The 21,219-nt window shown below is 37.9% G+C and overlaps 1 protein-coding gene across 7 annotated transcripts in view; it reads right to left on the bottom strand.

The window, feature by feature from the left end:
• Positions 1-21,219, bottom strand: part of LOC106092417 (phospholipid scramblase 2) — a 117,630-nt gene that overhangs the window by 17,586 nt on the left and 78,825 nt on the right. For 4 of the 7 annotated variants that reach the window (XR_009397000.1, XR_009396997.1, XR_009397002.1 and 1 more), the window contains 3 exons: positions 14,788-15,278; positions 14,383-14,541; positions 3,890-4,113 (listed from right to left, as the gene is read on the bottom strand). Coding sequence is in view for 2 of the 7 variants with exons in the window: in XM_059362238.1 (XP_059218221.1) it covers positions 14,383-14,541; positions 14,788-15,278 (650 nt within the window). In the remaining 5 variants the exon portion in view is untranslated. Of the gene's footprint in view, positions 1-3,879; positions 4,114-14,382; positions 14,542-14,787; positions 15,279-21,219 lie in introns of all 7 variants that reach the window. The other 3 variants (XM_059362238.1, XM_013259280.2, XR_009396999.1) reach the window with 2 other exon arrangements.

The raw sequence follows: 21,219 nt of genomic DNA, 5'->3' as shown, positions 1-21,219 counted from the left end.
CATGTCATCCGGTCTACCGGGGTTCGAGAGTGACTTAACGGTAGACCACAGCTTGCCCAAACCGTTGCCTACGTTACATTGCTCCAAGTGTTCCAGCCACAAATTTCGCCTATGTTCGTTGACTACCCTGTTTATTTCCAGATTCAGCTCGGTGATTCTGGAGTTAGTGGGGTCTATACAACGAATCCCATCACGCTCGTCTGCGAGTACCACTGCCTGCGCCGGGAAATTGGACCGCACTTGGGATATTCGACCGGCTGGTATAAAGCGAGCGGCTGCTGCGTTAATGATGTCTCGAAATTTCCTCTCGGCAACCAGCACATCCGAGGGGGGTGGCAGTTCTCTGAAGCGGCGATTGGTATACTCTCTGAAGCCAGCCTAATCGGCCTTCTTCTGATTGACAAATGTCCGGCACTCAGAGGTTATGAAGTCGGGTGGTCGGTCGATGTTGAGAATTATGGGGAGGTGGTCTGGTCGTTACCTAGGGGAGAATGCCATGAAATGTGATGCGCATTAAAGTCCCCTAGAACCAGACGATTATGGCCAAATAGTAACCCACTTATGTCGGGGTTGTAAGCTTGGCCATTAATTGGGACACAGCTACCAACCACTGGTATGTACACGTTGTATAGCTCTATCACGGCAGTACCGGACCTGACTGTTCTCCCCATGCACTCGAAGGGGTCACTAGCGCCAGGCGCAGGCGAGATGGGTCTATATTGCACGAATGGTGTATCACGAAGGTCAATCCACCAAATAAAATCATTTTATTGAAATTTTGTCTTCAGAAAAAATTTTATTGAAATTTTGTCTTTAGAGAAAATTTGATCGACATTTTGTCTTTAGAAAAAATTTTTATTGGATATTACTCTTTAGAAAAAATCCCATAGAAATCGAATTTTGTCTTTAGAAATAATCCAAATAAAAGCTTTCCTTTAAGAATTTTTTGGGAAAATATCAATACAAATTTGTCTTTAATAACTTTCTTTGAAATATTGCCTTAAAAATGTCCTTGAAATTTTATGTTTAGATTTTTTTTTAATTTTGTCTTTAAAAACATTTGATTGAAAAATTCTTTATAAAAATTTATTTAAAAGATTTTCTTAAGAGAACAATTCATTGAAATTGTGTATGTATTTGGAAAAATTTTCATTAAAATTTTATGTTTGGAAAAAAGTTCATTGAGCATGTATCGCAGGACAAAAATTGTTTAATTATTTTTGCGAAATTTTCTCTTTTTACTTATTCCATATTTATCCTGCATATCCTGCAATGGATATTTAAAAATATTAAAAATTTGCACACGTTTTTGAATAAGCTCATTTTTCGAATAGTTTGAAAGTCCAGTTCAGGAAAAAGTTGGCACATTAATCACCTTATAAACGTACGTAGTACGAAACTATTTTTAAGTACATAGTTTAATTTGTTTTTTTTACACCCACGGTGTGATGTCTCATACTCATCATCATCATCCTCCTCTTCATCCTAAATTTTGAAAAAAAATTTAGTTTGCATAATCTACTCCTTAATACCTTTCATTTGGTACCCATATTGCCTAGCGTTAAAGGGGGTCCAATATCCTCAATATCCCGTAGGTACTTACCAGGTCCAATTTTTATTTCTTGTTTTTACACATTCCTAATCAACTCGCTAATACCTTTCATTTGATACTCAGTTTGCCTAGCTTGGGTATCACTCCCATTCTTTAGTGGTGGGAATAAAATGTACCATTCTTAAGAGCCCTGAGTCGACTTCGGAGTCGGAGTCGAGTCAAAATTGCCGACTCCGCAGCCCTGCTCAAAACATCTTTTTAGGCACAAAATTCGACATTTTTATAGCGTTTGGAAAAATATATGATTACACTTTGGATTACACTATCGAATACCGAATTACAATGACAGAAGTTTACCCTCCAAACGACATTATTAACTTTATTAGTGGGATAAAACGACTAAAAAATTCTCCAAGTAATAGATTTCACTTGGACGTTTATATATTTACTTTAATTGAAATCTTCACACATTCACCCTTATTATGTATGTCGTAGTCGAATTTCGAGAGCAGTCGTAGTCGAACTCGAATTTACATTTCGTTGGTATTATGTAAAAAAAATGACGTGAGTGTTTTTGTAATAGACGTATCCTACATATTTTAATAAATTCTGAACTACCCAGTGATAAAAACATCAGCTGATTGAAAATATTTGAGTTACAATTGCCGGCTTTTTAAACGTTTCGTAATAAAAAGTAAAAAAGTAAAATAAAAATGCTAAGTGTTGCAAATTTTTCATCTTCTGACGAAGAAGACGAAACCAATGCTTATAATCTTATTTGTTATCGCAGGCAGCTAAGAATTCAGTCAAACATATTTTCCCTTCCAAGTTCAAAGTAAGTATGTTTCCTTTCACGTTTCTCCCAAATTATCAATATTTTTTTGCAGATTTGTAAGCAATTTTAGACTGAACAAAGCGTCTTTTCGGTACGTTCTAAGGACAATTTCACAAAAACTTCGTGATCCCTCCAGATCAACATGTGTGCCTAAAACTTTGCGGCTGGCAGCAACACTAAGAATACTCGCGGAAGGTAGCTACCAAAAAGGAGCAGGAAACGATTTCAACGTGATTTCTTCTTGAACTTTATAATTTTTGCGACTATACCTCTCGATTTCCGACAAACTCTTTTTTACTTCTTCATATAAACTTGTCTGAATTTTAAGCTGTTGATCCAGAAGTACATTTTTGTCCACAGTTCGTTGCTTCCTTTTTCGAGTGGAAGTATTGGGTTGGATATCCACTTCTACATTGTCCTCGCTGACGTGTCCATCAACTTCGTCCTCCAAAATTTCTTGAATCAGGTTTACCGGCGAGCTTTGAACACCGATGGATGGGCATTCTGGACTTACAATAGAATTGATTTGCAGTAGTCCTGCTATTGCCTCCTCCAAAGGTGTCAACAACTTCTGGTTGAAAATGCCTCCACCAGTTGCACGGCTTTCCATCTTATTGTGCACGATTTTCTTCTTAACGCTGCTCTTCATATCTGCCCATACCTTCATCCAACCTTCAGCCTCACGTGTGGGAGGGCCTAAACTATTCAGCTTCCTTTGCAAATTATTCCACTGCTCTTTAATGGACAACTTGTCTGTGTTTTTATGGTATCCTTTAGCTATATTTGGGTTTTGACACATAAAATCCACAAGAGCTTCAAATTGTTTTGGTGTCGTTTTCTTTATCCTTTAAATATGTATAATTGAATAATTTTAGGTAAACAATGCACAAATGTTTGATACTAAGACTTACGTTTTGCTGTTATTCATTTTTCTAATTATTTTTATTCAGTTTTTGTAATTTTTAATCTTGTCACTTGAAAAATTCTCTACGACTGTTTCTGTCGAATTTCTCGTTAAAAAACGGCATACATAATACCAAAAAATGTAATAGATTTTAAACATAGTCGCATTTCAGGCGAAAAACGACATATGTAATACCATTCACAATAAACGACAGGAATTCGTTGTGACTTCGACATACATAATAGAGGTGATTATCTTAACAGCTTTATAACATCATGCACCAATAGAAAAAATACAACATAGAAATTCAAAGTAGGTCTATAAAAATTAAGACAAACAGTAAGAAAATTTTTTTAAAAGAAGAACATTCTTTTCAACAGAACTAAGTAAAAGAAAAAAAAAATCGATGTGAAAAGTAATGAAACGAGTTCAAACATTCATACTGATATTTTAAATGATTAAGGCGAAAAACAGAATTTCTATTGAATTGTTTATAACGATTTTCGACATTAAAGGATTAAAAAAATAAACAAATATTACATTTGCGAACTACGAAAAGGTCAATGGAAACTAAGAGAAAAACTTTACCACACATCACCTTGCACAATTCAAAATCCTGGGAGAGGCAGGAGAATATCGTATTAAGTTTAAGTAACAATATGAAGAGATGCTAAGCGATTTTCTCCCAAATGTGATATGAACCCTTGTTTTATACAGTTGCAATAACACTTCAAATTATACCATGACTCTGCTGACTGCTTTATTGATACCTTGACGTATACGAGTACGCGGAGGTTTCACAGACCTTCCATTGTAATAACGCTTAAGGTACAAGAAAAATATTACAAATGCAAATTGTTTGTTAATTAATATCTTAAATTTTACAGCCTCATGAAAATTATGCTACTAATGTATGTATATAATGAAATGCATTTATTTTAAATCGAAATATTATGGGTATACCGAAAATGGAAAACTAATTACAGTCGAACTTCTCAATAACAAACTTCCCTATAACGAATTGTTCTCTATAATGAATAAAAAACAAGTAAAACGGCGTTAAGTTCAGCCGGGCCGAACTTTGGCCGAACACCCACCACCTCGGGTATATGTGTAAACCACCTTTCATCATAATCCGGTGAAAAATGCATAATTTTTACCCCCATTGCAGCTATATCGAAATACCGTCCAAATTCTAACAAGTACAAGTCCAGTTCAATTTTGTAGAACAAAATATTGGTCTTTTTGGTAGCTATATCTAACTATAGACCGATAAGAACCCTATACGACACGGATGTCGAAAAGCCTAACATAAGTCACTGTGTCAACTTTCAACGAAATCGAATTATAAATGCGTCTTTTATGGGGCCTAGACTTTAAATCGAGAGATCGGTCTATATGGCAGCTATATCCAAATCTGAACCCATCTGGGACAAATTAAAGAGGAATGTCGAAGACCCTAATACAACTTACTCTCCCAAATTTCGGCGCAATCGAACAGTAAATGCGCCTTTTATGGGCCAAAAACCTTAAATCGAAAGATCGGTCTATATGACAGCTGTATGCAAATCTAGAACAAGAAAGATGCCGACGAGCCTAACACAACTCACAGTCCCAAATTTAAGCGAAATCGGGCAGTAAATGCGTCTTTTATGGGGCCTTAACCTTAAATCGAGGGATCGGTATATATAACAGGTATATCCAAATCTGGACCAAATTGCAGAAAGATGTCGAAGGGCCTAACACAATTCACTGTCCCAAGTTTCGGCGGAATCGGACAGTAAATGCACCTTTTATGGGGGGCGAGACCCACCGATATGGGCCAAACTGTAGAAAGATGTCGAAGGGCCTAATACAACTGACTTTCCCAGATTTCGGCGACATCGGACAATAAATGCCCTTTTTATGGGCCCAAAACCTGAAATCGGGAGATCGGTCTATATGGCAGCTATATCCAAATCTGGACCGATCAGGGTCAAATTAAATTAGGATGTCGAGTAGTCGTCCTAGCCAACTCACCGTCCCAAATTTCAGCAAAATCGGATAATAAATGTGGCTTTTATAGGTCTAAGACCTTAAATCGGCGGATCAGCCTATATGGGGCATATATGAAGATATAGTCCGATATAGCTTATCTTCGAACTTAGCCTGCCTATGGACAAAAAAAATCTGTGAAAATTTTCGGTTCAATACCTCTATTTTTAAGACAGTAACGTGATTTATACATATATTTATTGTTTTCATTTCAACAGACGGGCGGAAGGACATAGGTAGATCGTCTTAGATTTTTACGACGATCAAGAATATAAATACTTTATAGGGTCGGAAATTGATATTTCGATGTGTTGCAGACGGAATGACAAAATGAATATACGCCCATCCTTCGATGGTGGGTATAAAAACACAACTTTTATTTTACGGTATGGGAAAGACAAAGCAGAAACCTCTCTTCTTCTTTCTTACGCTCTTTAGTTTGCATTACATGTTTAAAAACAATCAAAACAGTGGTATGTAAAAAAGTATAAAGGACTGGTTCAAAGAGCGTAAGAAAGAAGAAGAGAGGGTTTCTGCTTTGTCTTTCCCATACCGTAAAATAACTCGCGTTAAAGTCACAACCTTTTCCATGTATTCCAATTGGATTCACATTGAGGGTTGCAACATTTTCGGGTTATTCTGTTTTAATTCGGGCATTCGTTCGAACATTTTTTCGTATTTTGCTTTGTTTCTTTGCAACCGAAAGTTGGAATAAAGGAAAAACGAAATATCGTAAGCAATTCAAACATGTTGTGTCTTTAAACTTTGTATCTCGTCATCCCGAATTGGGCTCTAATGCCAGCTCTTCTTCTTTCTTACGTTCTTTGGACTGGTTATGCTCTCGTAAACATACCGTAAATGTAGGAAAACGTTTCAGCTGTTTTGTTTTCCTTTATGAAAACGCATGCAAACGATTACCGAACGTCTGTCGACCGTAAACGGAATGTAGAATTCAGTAAAAACAAAATTTTACGTTCCGTTTTCGTGTCAGGAGATAAAATTTGAGGTTTGAAGAAATTTCAAAACCAAAAATGTATGTTTAGAAAACTTCTATTCTCCTATTCTATTTTTCTGAAGTTCTTCGACGTCAGACATAACCTCACCTTCACCTTATTTGTTAAAAAAAAATTATTGTTTGAAATATCAAATGCTACGTTTTGTAATAGGCATAATTGTCTCTTTACATTTACGATTCATTTGTCCTACATTTACGAGAGCATAACCAGGCCTTAGGTTTAAAATAATTTTTGGAGTGGCCTGCCGACTAATAGGAAAATTATGAACAAAAAAAAGGAAAAATATCAGTTAAAAATAAGTTACATATGTAGTGATGTTACAACATACAAACAAAAAGTCAAAACGAAAACGTTAATCTATTGAAGAAAAGTTCCATATTAAATCCAAAGTTGATGAAGGCTTTAAAAAAATAAGGAATATTGGCTGGAACACTCAAAAATGAAAAAAAAAAAAAAAACAGGAACGCCATCCGCAATTTGCTGTATCCAGTAAATTTCAGAACGTTAGGATGCCTGTGTATACAGTCTCTTTACAGCTGGTTGGAATGGAAAAAACTAGCTGCTGTTTGAGAACGGGTTTAGAAATAACGGGATTGTGTAAAAAAAGCCGTTATTGGTCAGCCGCCTCTCGGAATTTCGAAAAAATTTTAGGGCCGCAAATTTATGGTCCGATTTTCAAAATATTTGCTGGAAAGTGCCCAAAAATTCCGCTTGAGGTCTATAATATCTCTTTTGGTCTCGGAGATTTTCAACTTTGAATTTTATGCCGAGAAACGGCGTTTTGCACCAAACAAGATTTGTAGCCTTCTCCACATCCATTACTAAAGAATGATGATTTTGAAACTATATATGCGCGAAATGGGTATTTGAGTGAACAAATTCGGGTAGTTTTTATTTTTTAAGGACAGTTTTAGTTGTAAAATTCAACATTTTCGATTTCAAAAAATCGGACCACACATGATTTAGAGGCTTGCTGCAAGGTTAACACACCACCTAGGGCATTCAATTTTTGCGTATAATTTTAACACATCAGCTATAAGCATTCAAAATGTCAAAGAGTTATCTCTACCCTTTCTCAAACGGCAGTTTTTTTGCCAAACAGATAAACAAACACTGTGTGTTTGTTTATTTTTGCCCTTAGGTCAAATTAAACCTTATTTTGGTCAGTTTCTCTATAACGTGGTATTTCGTCGGTCCCCAACTGCTACGTTATAGAGAAGTTCAACTGCATTGACAAAATCAATGCATATTTTTATTCATTTAATGGATTTTAAAGTTTTCGTAGCCCGGATTTCTTAATCAAAAATAATGCTGAAATTATACTGATGTCGGATTGTGATGTCGTATTTTTATTCAAACCAACAAAAAAATTCAATGGGCCATTTAAAGGAAACTAAAAGTTATATCGGAGACAATTCTCAATGATATGTCCTGTAGTGCGATTCACTTAAGGCGCTATTACACGGCATGTATATGTCTTATGACATGACACTCTTTGTATTCACACGTAATTGAAAATGTTTGTAAAAATTGTCAATTTACATACGACTCATCATTTTTGCTATCACACCTAAAAATTTGAGCAAATCAGATTTTTTATGCGGAATAATTGTTAAGGCCTGATTATACTCTCTCTAAATGTAGAACAAAAGTATCGTAAATGTAAAGAGGAAACTATGCTTATAACAAAACGTAGCATTTGACATTTCAATCAAAACAATTTTTTTAACAAAAAAAAGACTTGAAGGAGAGAGAGGGTCTGACGTCGAAGAACTTCAGGTATAACTCAGGGACAGGTTGGAGAAGACGGCCCTCTACGCAGTGATGCGAGAAGTTGAGACGTCTCTCCAACTGAGGGCCGCCTTCTCGAATATTGAGAGGGAATTTAACAACGAGGAGATGCGTCGGCAGTCACCGCCCAGAGCCTCACGGGGAGACAGAATACGGCCAAGTTTCCCTTCTGGACACTATGGATGAGGTGGGCAGACTGAGGAGGGTTTCAGGAGACAGGGACTGGATTGGAGCTATACTATGAGATACATTATATTTCAGGGAGACGCAAAATAAATTCTGGAAAGGGATTTACAGATTTCGAAATCAGTTGTTGTTGCTGACGTTGTAGTCACATTTGTATGTGGATGTAGCGATTCTCGTCGAGCTCGTTTCGGTCACCGATCGCCGAAGGAGTTATGACCATTGGTTATTAAAAGACCCCAATAGATCTCATTGTCACATCGAGTATCACAGGCACTCAGTATTTAAGCAAGAGCCGTTGCCGCCCGGCCTCTCACGGAGACTCTACCTTCGATACCGCTGATTGTCCGCGACTGCAATTGCAGCTATTCCGTATACGAAGCATTTCACTAATCGCAACCTGTTGTCGTTATTGTAGCAGTGTGTTGTACACTGAGGCGGCAGACCTTTCCGATAAAGGTATCTATCGTGTCAATCCGGTGCGTACAGCCGGCTGCCATGGGATTGCATGGCAACCTGTGGAGTCGCCCGCTAGCACTCAGCTGAGCTTCTCGTAACTCCAACAATTTGGAGCTCAAAGTTGCAACTGATGTGGTGCTTACAACCATCCCGTGCCGCGTCAAAATCAGTATATATATATGGCGACCCTCAAGGCCTTGGGCTCTTGTACAGTATGTGAAGGTAGCGATTTTCGTCAAGCTCGTTCCGGTAACCGATCGCCGGGAAATGTTATGGTCATTGGTTATTAAAAGACTCCAATCACCTTGTCGAAATCAGTATGTGTATATGGCGGCCCTCAAGACCGTGGGCTCTGGTAAACATGGGCTAACATGGATTAGCGAATACGACAGCGCCGTATTGGCGCTTACCCCTCTTCTTGTAATTTCTTAATATTACATATGTCTCACTTTTTCATTTACTTTTCACAACAGATCAGACTGGCCACCTTTTCATGGTGGGCTACCCATTCAACCTTAATTATTAACAATAAATTCTACAGAGAAATATAATAGGAGAATAACAGTTTTCTAAACATACAGTTTTGGTTTTATAATTTCTTCAAACTTTAAATTTTATCAGCTGACACAGTGTAATTCGGGCATTCCTTCGAACATGTTTTCGTATTTTGCGTTGTTTCTTTGCAACCGAAAGTAGGAATAAAGGAAAAACGAAATATCGTAAGCAATTCAAACATGTTGTGTCTTTAAAATTTGTCACTCGTCATCCCGTAGCACGCTCTAACGCCAGCTTTTATTCTTTCTTACGCTCTTTGGTAAAAACAATTTAAATTTGGGTTGCTTTCATTCGATTGACAATATAAACAGCTGATTTCTTTATGTTTTTGTCAGAAGGAATAGAGCTCGTCAAATTTATTTATTTGTGCCCAGGATTCACCAGGAATACGGTTAACCCAAGCGATTAGCCGATATACAATTTTGTAACCTTATAACATTCATCCTATGTTTACGTTTTCTCCTATTTGATGACATTTTCAATCAGCAGATTTAACATCCTTAATGATGTTCTTGAATCCTGATTTGTGTCCAAATTTGCAGAAATACGCTTAAGAGAGATATCCGTAAATTTTTATAGGCAAACTCTTTTGGCGCCTTATTTTTATCATAGAATCCGTGGTTCTTATCATAGAATCCGTGGTTCTTATCACATTTTAGCATCTAAGGTTCTTAAATGCTAAAATGTGTATAATTTTATAATTTCACTTGGTTTTTGCTTTCCATTTTTGCTAAAAAATTCTCTCTCGAAAGCAAATTCTCAAGTCACTGGTTTTGACATTTGCTTCCCATTTTTGGCAACTGTTACCATATACATGAACCCAATTTTGTTCGACTTGTCATTCGATAAATTCTTCATTTAAAATGAGATACAAAAACCGAAATCAGGTTTTTTGGTTTGCAGGCTGAACGAACGCCTTCGTTCGACGTCGAAAAATAGGCAAGTAATTTATTTTCTTCAGTACTGCGATTCTCTTTCTTATGACAAAAAATCATTTACACTAACGATTATTTTATTCTCTAATTCCTAGTTAACAGAAATTGTTATCGTTTTCTTTTAATTGGTAGGTTTGGTTTAAGGGACAGCCCAGTGGGAAAACTAGTAAGGCCTTTTTAAATCAGTCCTGCTAACAATGCTTTAAAGTCTTCTAATAGATGGACCGTATGCCATCTAAAATGACGCTTCAAAGAGAGTCCTCTTTGCAACTTCTAAAAGTTTGATACCACAGGAACAGAAGGAAGATCCTTTTAGTTATTACCGTTGAACCATCCATAAAGTGGAAATCCTTCTAACTGCCAGTGCGGTAGTCTCTTCTTCCTCGACGTCCTTGCAGCTTCTGCAAAAATCGTTACTTGAAAGCTTCAGTCTGTCAGCATGTTTTCCGATCAGACAGTAACCTGTCATGACGTACACATTGACTGAGGCAGCTAAGCGGTAGACCTCTTCAAGTCTAGATTAGGCCACATAAATTTGGAATGTTCACAAATCCCTATTTGTGGCCATCTATAATTCGTTGCCCTTCGGGACTGATCCTGAATGTTTAGCTTATATGTTACTAGAGTCGTACCAACAGATTCCAGCCTCTCTGGAATGTGTAAGGTAGCTCCTAGTCTCACAAGCGCCACACTTTCCACAATATCTCTGTGACCCGCCACCCAGAAGAGGTGAATTTTGAACTGTTCAGCCATCTCATTGGGAGATGTGCCACAGTTGAGGGCGGTATTTGTGTTCAGAAATACGTTCTCCAGGGATTTAATGGCTGCCTGGCTGTCTGAGAAGATATTTGTGCCAATCGTTATTATGACATTATATCTTAGGCATTCCACCACTTCCTTAATTGAAAGGATCTCCGTTTGATACACACTGCAGTGGTCGGGTTACCTTTTTGACATGACCAATTCTAGAGCTTTAGAGTACAACCTAAAGCCCACCTGGACGTCTGGGTTGCAACCGTATATATGTCAATGCAACTTCTATTACCAGTGATATTTTAGTTCCAATCGGTTCTATCACAAATAGTGGTACAGTACTTTTCATCAAATAGCGGCTGTGTAATCCACGCTATCTGTAACATCGGTAATTTTGTCAACGATAACACAGTGTTCGTAGCCGCCGCACGACAAAAGAGAAGCCCCCTTAGTCTCACAGTAGTCGTTGCAGTAATTCGTCTAATCGCAATATCCAGAGGAATTCATTGAGCATTAAATTCTGTGCATCAGATTGTGTCGTCCTCAGTGTGGCTGTGATGCTCAAACAACAAACCATCCTTTGGATCCGGCTGAGTAGTGGACTTTTGAAGCGCCTTCCACCAGACCACAACCCGATAGAGCATGTATCATCAACCCCATGGCGGTTGAACGTATCGGATTGACCCGATGGAGTCTTTCATCGGCAGGGGCTGCCGCCACAGTGTACAACACACTGCTACAACAACAACTACAACCATATAGCATTATAGGTCTGGCAATTGCAATATATACCCAGTGCATGCCAGGCGGTTTAAAATTCCCAACTTTTGGCAATGGTTTTCTTCAGGTGTATAGAGCAAGAGTTGTCTTTCTTGCCCTTTCCAAAATGTTTGATTTAAAGTTCAAGTTGCTGTCCAGCAAAACACCCAGGTATTTTGCGATTTCAGTAAATGGAACATTCTCTTATCCCAAGCAGACAGGTGCTATTGTAAGTTACTTGTATCTCCTGCTGAAAAGGACAACTTCTGTCTTAGACGGACTCGTAGTCCCGGCACGGGATAGCTGTGAGCACCGCACAAGCTGGAACATTGAGGTCCGATCTGTGAGGTATTCATTGCTGTCACGAGAAGCTTAGTTGCGAGCTACCAGGCGCGTCCACAGGTTGCGGATAGTGGAATGCTCCATACGGAGTAGCTTCAATGGCAGTCGCGGACAATCAGTGGTATCGAGCAGAAAGTCTTGGTGAGAGGCCGAGCAGCACCGGCTCTTGCACAATTACTGAGTACCTATGATGTTCGATATGACAAGGCGAGTTATTGACGCCTTTAAATAACCAATAGCCACCTTGTTCCCGTGGCGATCGGTCCTTTGGGTCGGAACGAGCTTGCTCACATACAGGAGCTTGAAGAGGATCGCCACCTCCACATGAAAATGTGGCTACAATAACAACAACGGACGCGTAGAGGTTCTTGCACCATGACTCTCAGCGTGCCTGGAAACATACCACTAACCGCAATTCCCACGTCATCAGCATACATTACACCAGAGACAATAATGTATTTTTAATGGATATATTCCAGAGTAGAGAAGACAGTATACCTCGTCAAAGTCTTCCTCAGCTGACCCATCTTTTTAGATCTACAGTTCTCAAGCCTGTCACAATGCATCTTTTAGTAAAGAAGCTATTAATAAACTTTCTTAAGGTAGTGTTGATACCTAGAAACTCAAGCTTCTTCATGATTGACGTCGATTTTACCTTGTTGAAAGCACCTTCAATGTCAAAAAAATCCTACTATTGTATATTCCTTAACAGCGAGAGAACCCCCTAAGTAGGCAACTAGGTCGTGAAGGGCAATTTCAATAGACTTGACCTTACTATATACATGCCGTTGCCGAGACAGCGGATCTCCAGGAATCTTTGCCTTAAGATATATTTCTATCAAACTCTCTAAAGTATTATATATAAAATTTACGCTTTTTTTCATATTACGAAGTGTTTTAAGAACACTCAGAAAAATAAGTTTGCCGATAACAACAACACTGTGTGCAGATGTTACATTTAAAATTGGCTCTATATTCCAAAAACAAAAGCTGTTGGAGAATAATTGTTGCCTGATTTGGAAATAGCATCAATTTGAGGTAGGAACACATTGTAGGAAACAGCCAACTTTTTCATTTTGTTGACCAATGTAATTTTATTATAGATATACATATAATTATGTGGATTATATGTTTGTTACACTTTTATACGGTCGCCCCGGTGGCTGCGTTGGTAGCGTGCGGGGGTCGTGGGTTCGATTCCTACCAGAGGGCTGGTCTGTAGCTGCTGTGGTATCACAATAGACAAAAATAGTCTGAAGGCCGAAACAGAATGTGCACGTTGAGCGTTGTGTTGAACAAATGCAACTCTGCAAACAGATGTCAAAAAGACACGTGCTAAAGATAAACAATTTTTCTGTTTCGGCTTTAAGTGAGTCTGTTACCACTACCACTATAAGCTAACCTATACTTTCATACCGTCAACAGCCCACCCAGCTAACAATATGTTCCGACTTTGTCTGACGTCCGACATGTCTGCACATAGCCGGAGGAAACATACGACAATTCATACCAAATCCGGAAAGAAATCGGTTAGGACGAGTTTGAGGGAATTTATTTTTTCTCTTCCGACATTTAAGAAAGAAATCGTAACGAATTCTGAACGGCATGTCGGAAGAATGTTTTGTTTGGTTCACTTTTATTTTTGCATATTTCCCGGATTCGATAAGAATTTTTGTATGTTTCCTCCGACTATGTGCAGACATGTGGGTCGTCAGACAAAGCGGATCATATTGTTTGCTGGGAGTTTTCTTTACTACCAATTGACAATTGAAAACTACCAAACCGATTTGCGGTCGGTTTAAAAATAAAGATGTCGCTTAAAATAGCAACAAAAATGCCTTTTAACAGGCGTTTTGCTATTTTGACTAAATAAACAAACAAAAATGTTTGCAGTCATTAAACTTCAAATTAAAAATAAAGTTTCGAGGCAAAAAAAAATCGATGTGACTGTAATGTAAATATGATTACTTTGCTAGTTATTCTAGGTTTCACATTCCTATTTACGCCATAAAACAACTTTTTATAATCAAAATACAGTATGTTTTTTTTCGGAAGGCTTGCAGAACCGTGTTGGAAATAAATAATCATGCTTTTTTCGGAAATACACAATCCAACTCAAATCAAACGAATTATAAGATCAAGTCAAGGCTATTAACATTGCCATTCACATTTCGCAGACTAGCCCTGAGTGATTACTCATTTACTGAGCTTACTAGTTTATCCACAATATTATATAACGCTCGAATTTATATACATGTACTTACAATAAGGAATAATGCCCCCAAAAGCACTGCTTTCATACGAACATCCAAATCCAAGGGGAACGTAATACCAAAGAAATCAGCATCGGTAAATATTTCACGGGCAAAACCGGACCACTGTTTTGAAATTTTGCCAATATTTTCCCCAGTCAAAGATACAATCTGTAAGAAACATACAGAGAGAGAGAGAGAGAGAGAGAAAATTGTTATTTTCATAAAAAAAGCTACATAAACATTATGCAGAAGACCCATATTTTCATACAGTGTCATAGCCTGTTGCTTAAATACATAGAGCAATAAATTCAAGCTTCTTTTCGTTTTCATTTTTCGCTTCTTGTCCGTTTTTGATAGCTTCAAAGCTCCAGATGTTAATTTTAATTCACATTTTTATAAAGTCATTAAACCTACCTGGAATTCCACATCACCGCAAAACGAGAAGGTACAAAATGGACCCTCAATACGCAATACAGTATCACCCACATGATTCTTAAGACGGAAGGCTGGTGAACATATTGTCCATTCCTGTTCAATGGTGCCTATAACATTGCCGGGAGGAGCCGAAACTTCCATAGATTGCAGACAGCATGGGAAGCAACATGACGAACAAGCCAATGGACGATGTAAATGCATCACCTCATTGCGGAAATTATCAAAGATTTTCATATCAAAAGGACGTGCGGGACCGCACATTTGGCGAGTACAGCAATCGGTGTCTTCAATGGCATAGTAGACTTTTTGGCCGAGAGCATTTTTAATGGAGAATTTATTGTTTGTCTCAAAACCGGTGAATGCTTCCAAAAGTTCAACCTTTTGCTTAACCAAAAGTTGATCTATACTCGTAAGGTACTCCAAGCCGCGAGGACAATTCGGAATGCCGGCTGGTATACTCATCCACTCGCCTAAAAAAAAAACGAATAGTAAATTTGGGGTTATTATAAAATTTAATAAATGCTTTAAAATTTTTTTATCAAATGTGGTTGGACGGGGTGGGTACGAGGTGCTCCTACAGTAAGTTCACAAAGATTTGAAGATACACTTGTACGTATGCTGTATGCTATGATTATTGCTACGGTTGCGGTTACTAATGGAATGAATGCTATTGCCATTGTTGTTGTAAAGAGATTCAACTCAATTAGACTTAATTGAGCTACAAAAGGGCAACTATTTCAATGTCGGCCACCATGCCACACACAAATAAACGGGTCAGTGTGGACTAAAGTGGCACAGTTGTACAATTCTAATTGCATTTAAAACTTAATACATAAAAAAAGCATCGGTAAAACGGAGACCCTGAGTGTGTCACAATTGGCGAATAGCCATTTAGCATTTGCCAACGATCACAAATTTAAGCATAACTTTGACTTTAGATTCCATTAAATCTGATACCCTCAGATTTACACCATATACCATGAATGGTAACAGCTGCCGAGTTAGATCCGGGATGATTTGTTGAAATTTTAATTTCTAAATCTTAGCGTTGTGTCTTCGAGATATACACGTGTTCATTTTACATGCAAGTTTGTCCATGAACATTGGGCGAAGTTATATGGCAAAGTACCTCACATATGTCCCACCATAAGGGGAGGGCATAACCACCGCGCTACGGTAATCTCCGTTTTACATATAAAACATTCTCCCCAAAGAGGTGTCCAGTTGCGGTATGCCATTCAGAACCAGCTATGAAAAGGAGGTCCCTTAGAGGTTACTCGTCTGTAAAAAGGGCGTCCCCTATTCCTTAATGGAATGTTGGTGGGCAAATTTGTATTTGTAAAAAGCCAAGATGACTTATCTGTCGTTCGGTTTGTAGGTTTGCCTATCGTGATCGTGCTAAGCTCGGATGTTTTTGCTGTCATATTAATTTATGTATATGCCATCTATTGTACTATAGAGTGCAAATAAGCTAATTTGAAAGAATCTTAGTAATAAACAACTAAGGAAGGGTAAAAGTCGGGCGGTGCCGACTATATAATGTCCTACACCTACCCTACATGTGAAAATTGGGCGCTATATCTTATTCTGAACCGATCTTGATGGACTTCAGTGGAAGTTTTCAAATGGGTCATAAAATAATCCACCTCAAATTTCGAGCAAATCATTTCGAAATTGTAATAACTACAGCTCTATAAGTATAAATAGGGCCATGTACGGAAATATATCTCAGCTATGTATTAGTCTGAACCGAAAATCTGAAAATCACCTAAAATATCAACAGTCATCAGAGAATGATATTGACCAATAGTCGCAAAGATCGTTTGCAAAATAACCACATTATTGCAATATTACCCAAAATCGGACGAGCATCACACGTGCAACAGTACGCCCAGCTAGGGAATTTGGTTCCTAGAATGAAATTCGTAAACAATTACACATTTATATGGCAATTACCGTTAAAACATGAACGGTACACTGCACCACTACTGTGGCAGTGATGCGGATGGAAACAGAAAATGTTTCTGATTCGGTTGATGCTTATCCGTCTGGCCATGTTTCCACTTTTTTAACCCAATGACAAACGCTTTTAATTTTGATGAAAATCGGTTCGGATTTAGAATAAGCTATCGTATATATAACGCCGATTTACACTTATAAAGAAGTAGAAACTACAATTTCAAATGATTTGCAGGAAGTTTTTTATGTTTTATTACCCTTTTGAAAGCCCCTGCTAAAATCAAACCCGGGTCAGAATTAGATATGGCACCCATAAAATAAGTAAAAAAAAGGCAAAAGTCGTGTAAATTGAGCGACGTCAATATATGGACGTTATATCTAATTCTGACCCGACTTTGGCGTAGATGGGTACTAAAACAATCAGTAAGCGCATAGAAAAAGTCTGCTAAAAATAGAAAGCACTGTCTGCTGACTGTTAGTAGTTAATTTTGTTGCTACTACAGCAGTAGTTCTGCTATTACAGCAGTAGTTCTACAATTTCAGCAGGCCTACTGCTGAAAAGTCTATTATTTACTGAAAATGACTGCTGCTTAATTTATGAGGCTTTGTTAGAAGAAATGAATGAGAAGAGTTTTGGAAAAAAGGTTCCGGTCATACACCCACACTGCACACCCTGATATTATCCTCTTTGTATTCGTCATTTATTGCACACGCTGTTTATAAACGAGTTTTGAGCACATGTGCGCTGCGTTTTATGACATAGTAAGCAGGGTCATCGTTAATGTAAACAATACACAGCACACATGCGTCATAACCATCAAGTAGGTATAAAACACTCATGCGGTACTTCCCCGTTTAAATTACCATTGCACTGTTGTTGTTTTACTTTACTGATCATGAGGGATGTATTGTTGTTCAAATGAGCTACAAAGCCATTTCGAACAAATTTTTGAATTTTTTTATTTAAAAGCAAATGGCGATTTTATTAATAAATAAAATCACCCACAGTTGTCAACTAATAAATAAGTTGGACAACCATTTGTTTGGTAGTTACCCCTGCCAGCCAAAAATAACTGATCTTGAACGCATAGAACTATGATAAAATAAAAAAAAAAAAAAAACAATAAATTTATTTAATTCAGCATATTTGTTTTTTTTTTTCAATATATTTTCAATATTTCAGATTTTTGTATTTAAAACAGCAGATTTTGTTTGTTGAAATAGCAGTACAAACTGTTTACCAGTACAGCAGCACTTTGTTTGCTTAAACAACTGTAATGTCCACTTTCCCTTTTTCAGTAAACGAAAACTGTTGTTTAAGCAAGCAAACATTTTTGTGTTTAGAATAACAAATTTCGTTGAATGTACTAAATTTCCGGTAAATCCGCGCAAAACTCTATAGACTTCGGCTCTATTAGATCAAATCGAACGATGCGTATATGAGGCTATATCCAAACCTAACCCGATTTCTATGAGATTTACCAGTAACGATGTGTCAATAGAAAATCCTTCGTGCCAAATTTCGTGAGAATCGCTAGACAAATAACCCAGTTTTTGCCGTATTAGCGAACCTCCCACTTATCCTAATTTTTAGAAACGCCAGATCTCGGTGATGGGTGGTGCGATTTAAGCTCTCTTATAGAAACCAAAAAATAAAAATTTGGTATCCAAATTTCGCCCCACCCCAAAACCTACTAAATATATATATATATATATATATATACATAATATGGGACTCAAATGAAAGGTATTTAAGATTAGAAAACTTATCTGATATTCAATTGTTGGACCAAGTGTTTGGGGGCCCACCCCAACCCCCAATATATGGGACTCAATATGGGACTCAAATGAAAGGTATTTGCGAGTAAAATACGAATCTCATATCCAAATTTGGGACAAAGTTTCTTGGGATCCAGCCCTACACCAAAACACCCTTCAAACAGGACTTATTTACTGACCATGGCACTATGGGGTTAAATGAAAGGTATTTGAGAGTAGAATAGGAATCTGATATCCAGATGTGGGACCAAGAGTTTGGGGGGCCGCCCATCCCCGAGATCATCCCCCAAAGAAGACAAATTTACGACCATAGCAATATGGAAGGTTTTTGGAAGTAAATCACGAATCTGATATCAATGTTCGGGAAAAGAATCTATGGGGCCACCCCACCCCCATAGCACCACCCAAATAGGAAGTATATGCTGACCATTGCAATATGAGGCTCAAATAAGAGGTATTTTAGAGTAGAACACGAATCTGATATATATTTTCAAAGCCAAGTCACTAAGCCCCATACCCCAAAACACCTGCCGTTCATATTTGCCGACAATGGAAAAATGGAGTTCAAATGAAGGCTATTTGGGAGTAGACCATGAATCTGACATCAACCTTCGGGACCAACTGTCTAGGGGACGTCCCACCACCAAAACAACCCCCAAGTAGGACGTATTTGCTCACCAAGACAATTTGGGTCTTAAAGACAGTGGAGTTCATAATTTTTAGGGCCCATACCTCAAACCGGACATATTTGCTGGCTTTTTCAATAAGGGGTTTAAGTGAATGGTATTTGAGATCAGAAAACGAATTTGATATCCAATTTTAAGGCCAATGGCAATATGGGGTTCAAATATATGAGAAGAGTGCTCTCTTCTCTTATTTTGCTGATATATTTTTAGGGCTTAGTGTTTGGGGGACCACCTAACTCCCCAAAACACCCCTAAATCATTCACATTTACCGACCATGTCAATATGGGGCTTAAATGAAATGAATTGGGGGGTAGAGAAAGAATTGATACCCACTTTCGGGACCATTTTTCTGGAAGTCTACCCATTTTCCAAAATACCCCACAATTTTTTTCTGACCATCGCAATAAGGGGCTCAAATAAAAATATTTGGGTGTAGAATACGAATTTGATATCCTAATGTAGGACCATGAATTAAAGGCATCACCCTCTCTCCAAAACACCCCCCAAAGGGTGAAAAATTTTCGATTATGCCAATATATGGCTTAAATGAAAGGTATTTGAGATTAGAAAACGAATTTGATAACAAATTTTGGGGCTATGTGTTTGGGGGACGCCTCATCCTGTAAACTCCCCTCAAAACCAATGGCAATATGGGATTTAAATAAATGGTATTTGAGAGAAGAGCACGATGCTGATATTTTTTCAGGGCCAAGTGTCTGGGGTACCACCTCACCCCGCAGCGCAGCGGGCCCTGTCCAGCTAGCTAAATATAAAGACAACGACGATGCCAAATGCGAGATGGTACACATAGTACCAAGTACGAGAATAGCTGAACACAACAACGACATACAAAAGAGAAATCAAATAACAGATTTGGCGCAACATTGCCTAGAAAACAGTCACACAGCTGATTTGGATGATGTTCCTATACTTGACACGGAGGGCGTAGAGAACCGCTGTGTTCGGGAACTCAAAAATTTTTACTTAACTTTACCTTATTTGCCAGCAGAATAGAGGGCAAATTTTGACAGTTCCAAAATAGAAAACCTGCAAATTTCTACTGGAACTTTTTTGCCCGCAGAAATTTGCATCTTTGAACAGATGTTTTGTAAAGGTCAGCTGCTGTATGAAAAGCAGCTGTTACATGAAAATACAAAAGCTAACACCAAAATGAATCAAAAAAGGCTGAGATTCAAGGCAGCAGCCAGTCATTAGGTACAGAATACTCGCCAAATGAAGTTGTAATTTTACTTTAAGTCGGTTGTTCTACATTAGAAGGAAAGTGCAAAATTTGCAGAATTTTTTGAGAAAACCTGGAAAACTAAAACATTGTATCCTTTCGGACACCACGAAAAGAGCAATAATCGGTTTCTTAAGTGTTTTGTTGGAACCATCCTCATCGAAAAGCTACGATGAAAGCAACATCGTTCCTTTGAATTTGTTAAGGAGGGAAGATGCTGCCATGAGATTGAGTGGGTCTGGCTGGGCAGTTAAATAAGTGACGAACAGTGGGACGGTACGGTGATGGCATGTAAAGCAGTTGTAGTCCTATGCAGCCTTCAAAATGCATGCTGATGCTGTTAAATGGAAATTGTCCAACGGGAGGATCGGGAGTAGTCCCTCATGCGTCTTGGCTACTGATGAAAGAAGGGAGATCGACTCCCCCTTGATCGTTTATATATATATATATATATATATATATATATATATATATATATATATATATATATATATATATATATATATATATATATATATATATATATATATATATATATATATGAGAGCTGTATCTAAATCTAAGCCGATTTCTGTCGGTAGTCGACAGTCATAAGAAAATCCTTCCTGACAAATTTCGAGAGAATCGGTTAACAAATGACCATTTTACTGCATTATTACCGAAAATCGGACGAATATGTATATGGGAGCTGTATCAAAATCTGAATCGATATTTTTCAATTTCAATAGGCTTCGTCTCTAGGCCGA

The sequence above is a fragment of the Stomoxys calcitrans genome, chromosome 1, assembly GCF_963082655.1.
Source record: "Stomoxys calcitrans chromosome 1, idStoCalc2.1, whole genome shotgun sequence".
NCBI lineage: Eukaryota > Metazoa > Arthropoda > Insecta > Diptera > Muscidae > Stomoxys > Stomoxys calcitrans.
This window is presented reverse-complemented; position numbering and strand designations above follow the sequence as displayed.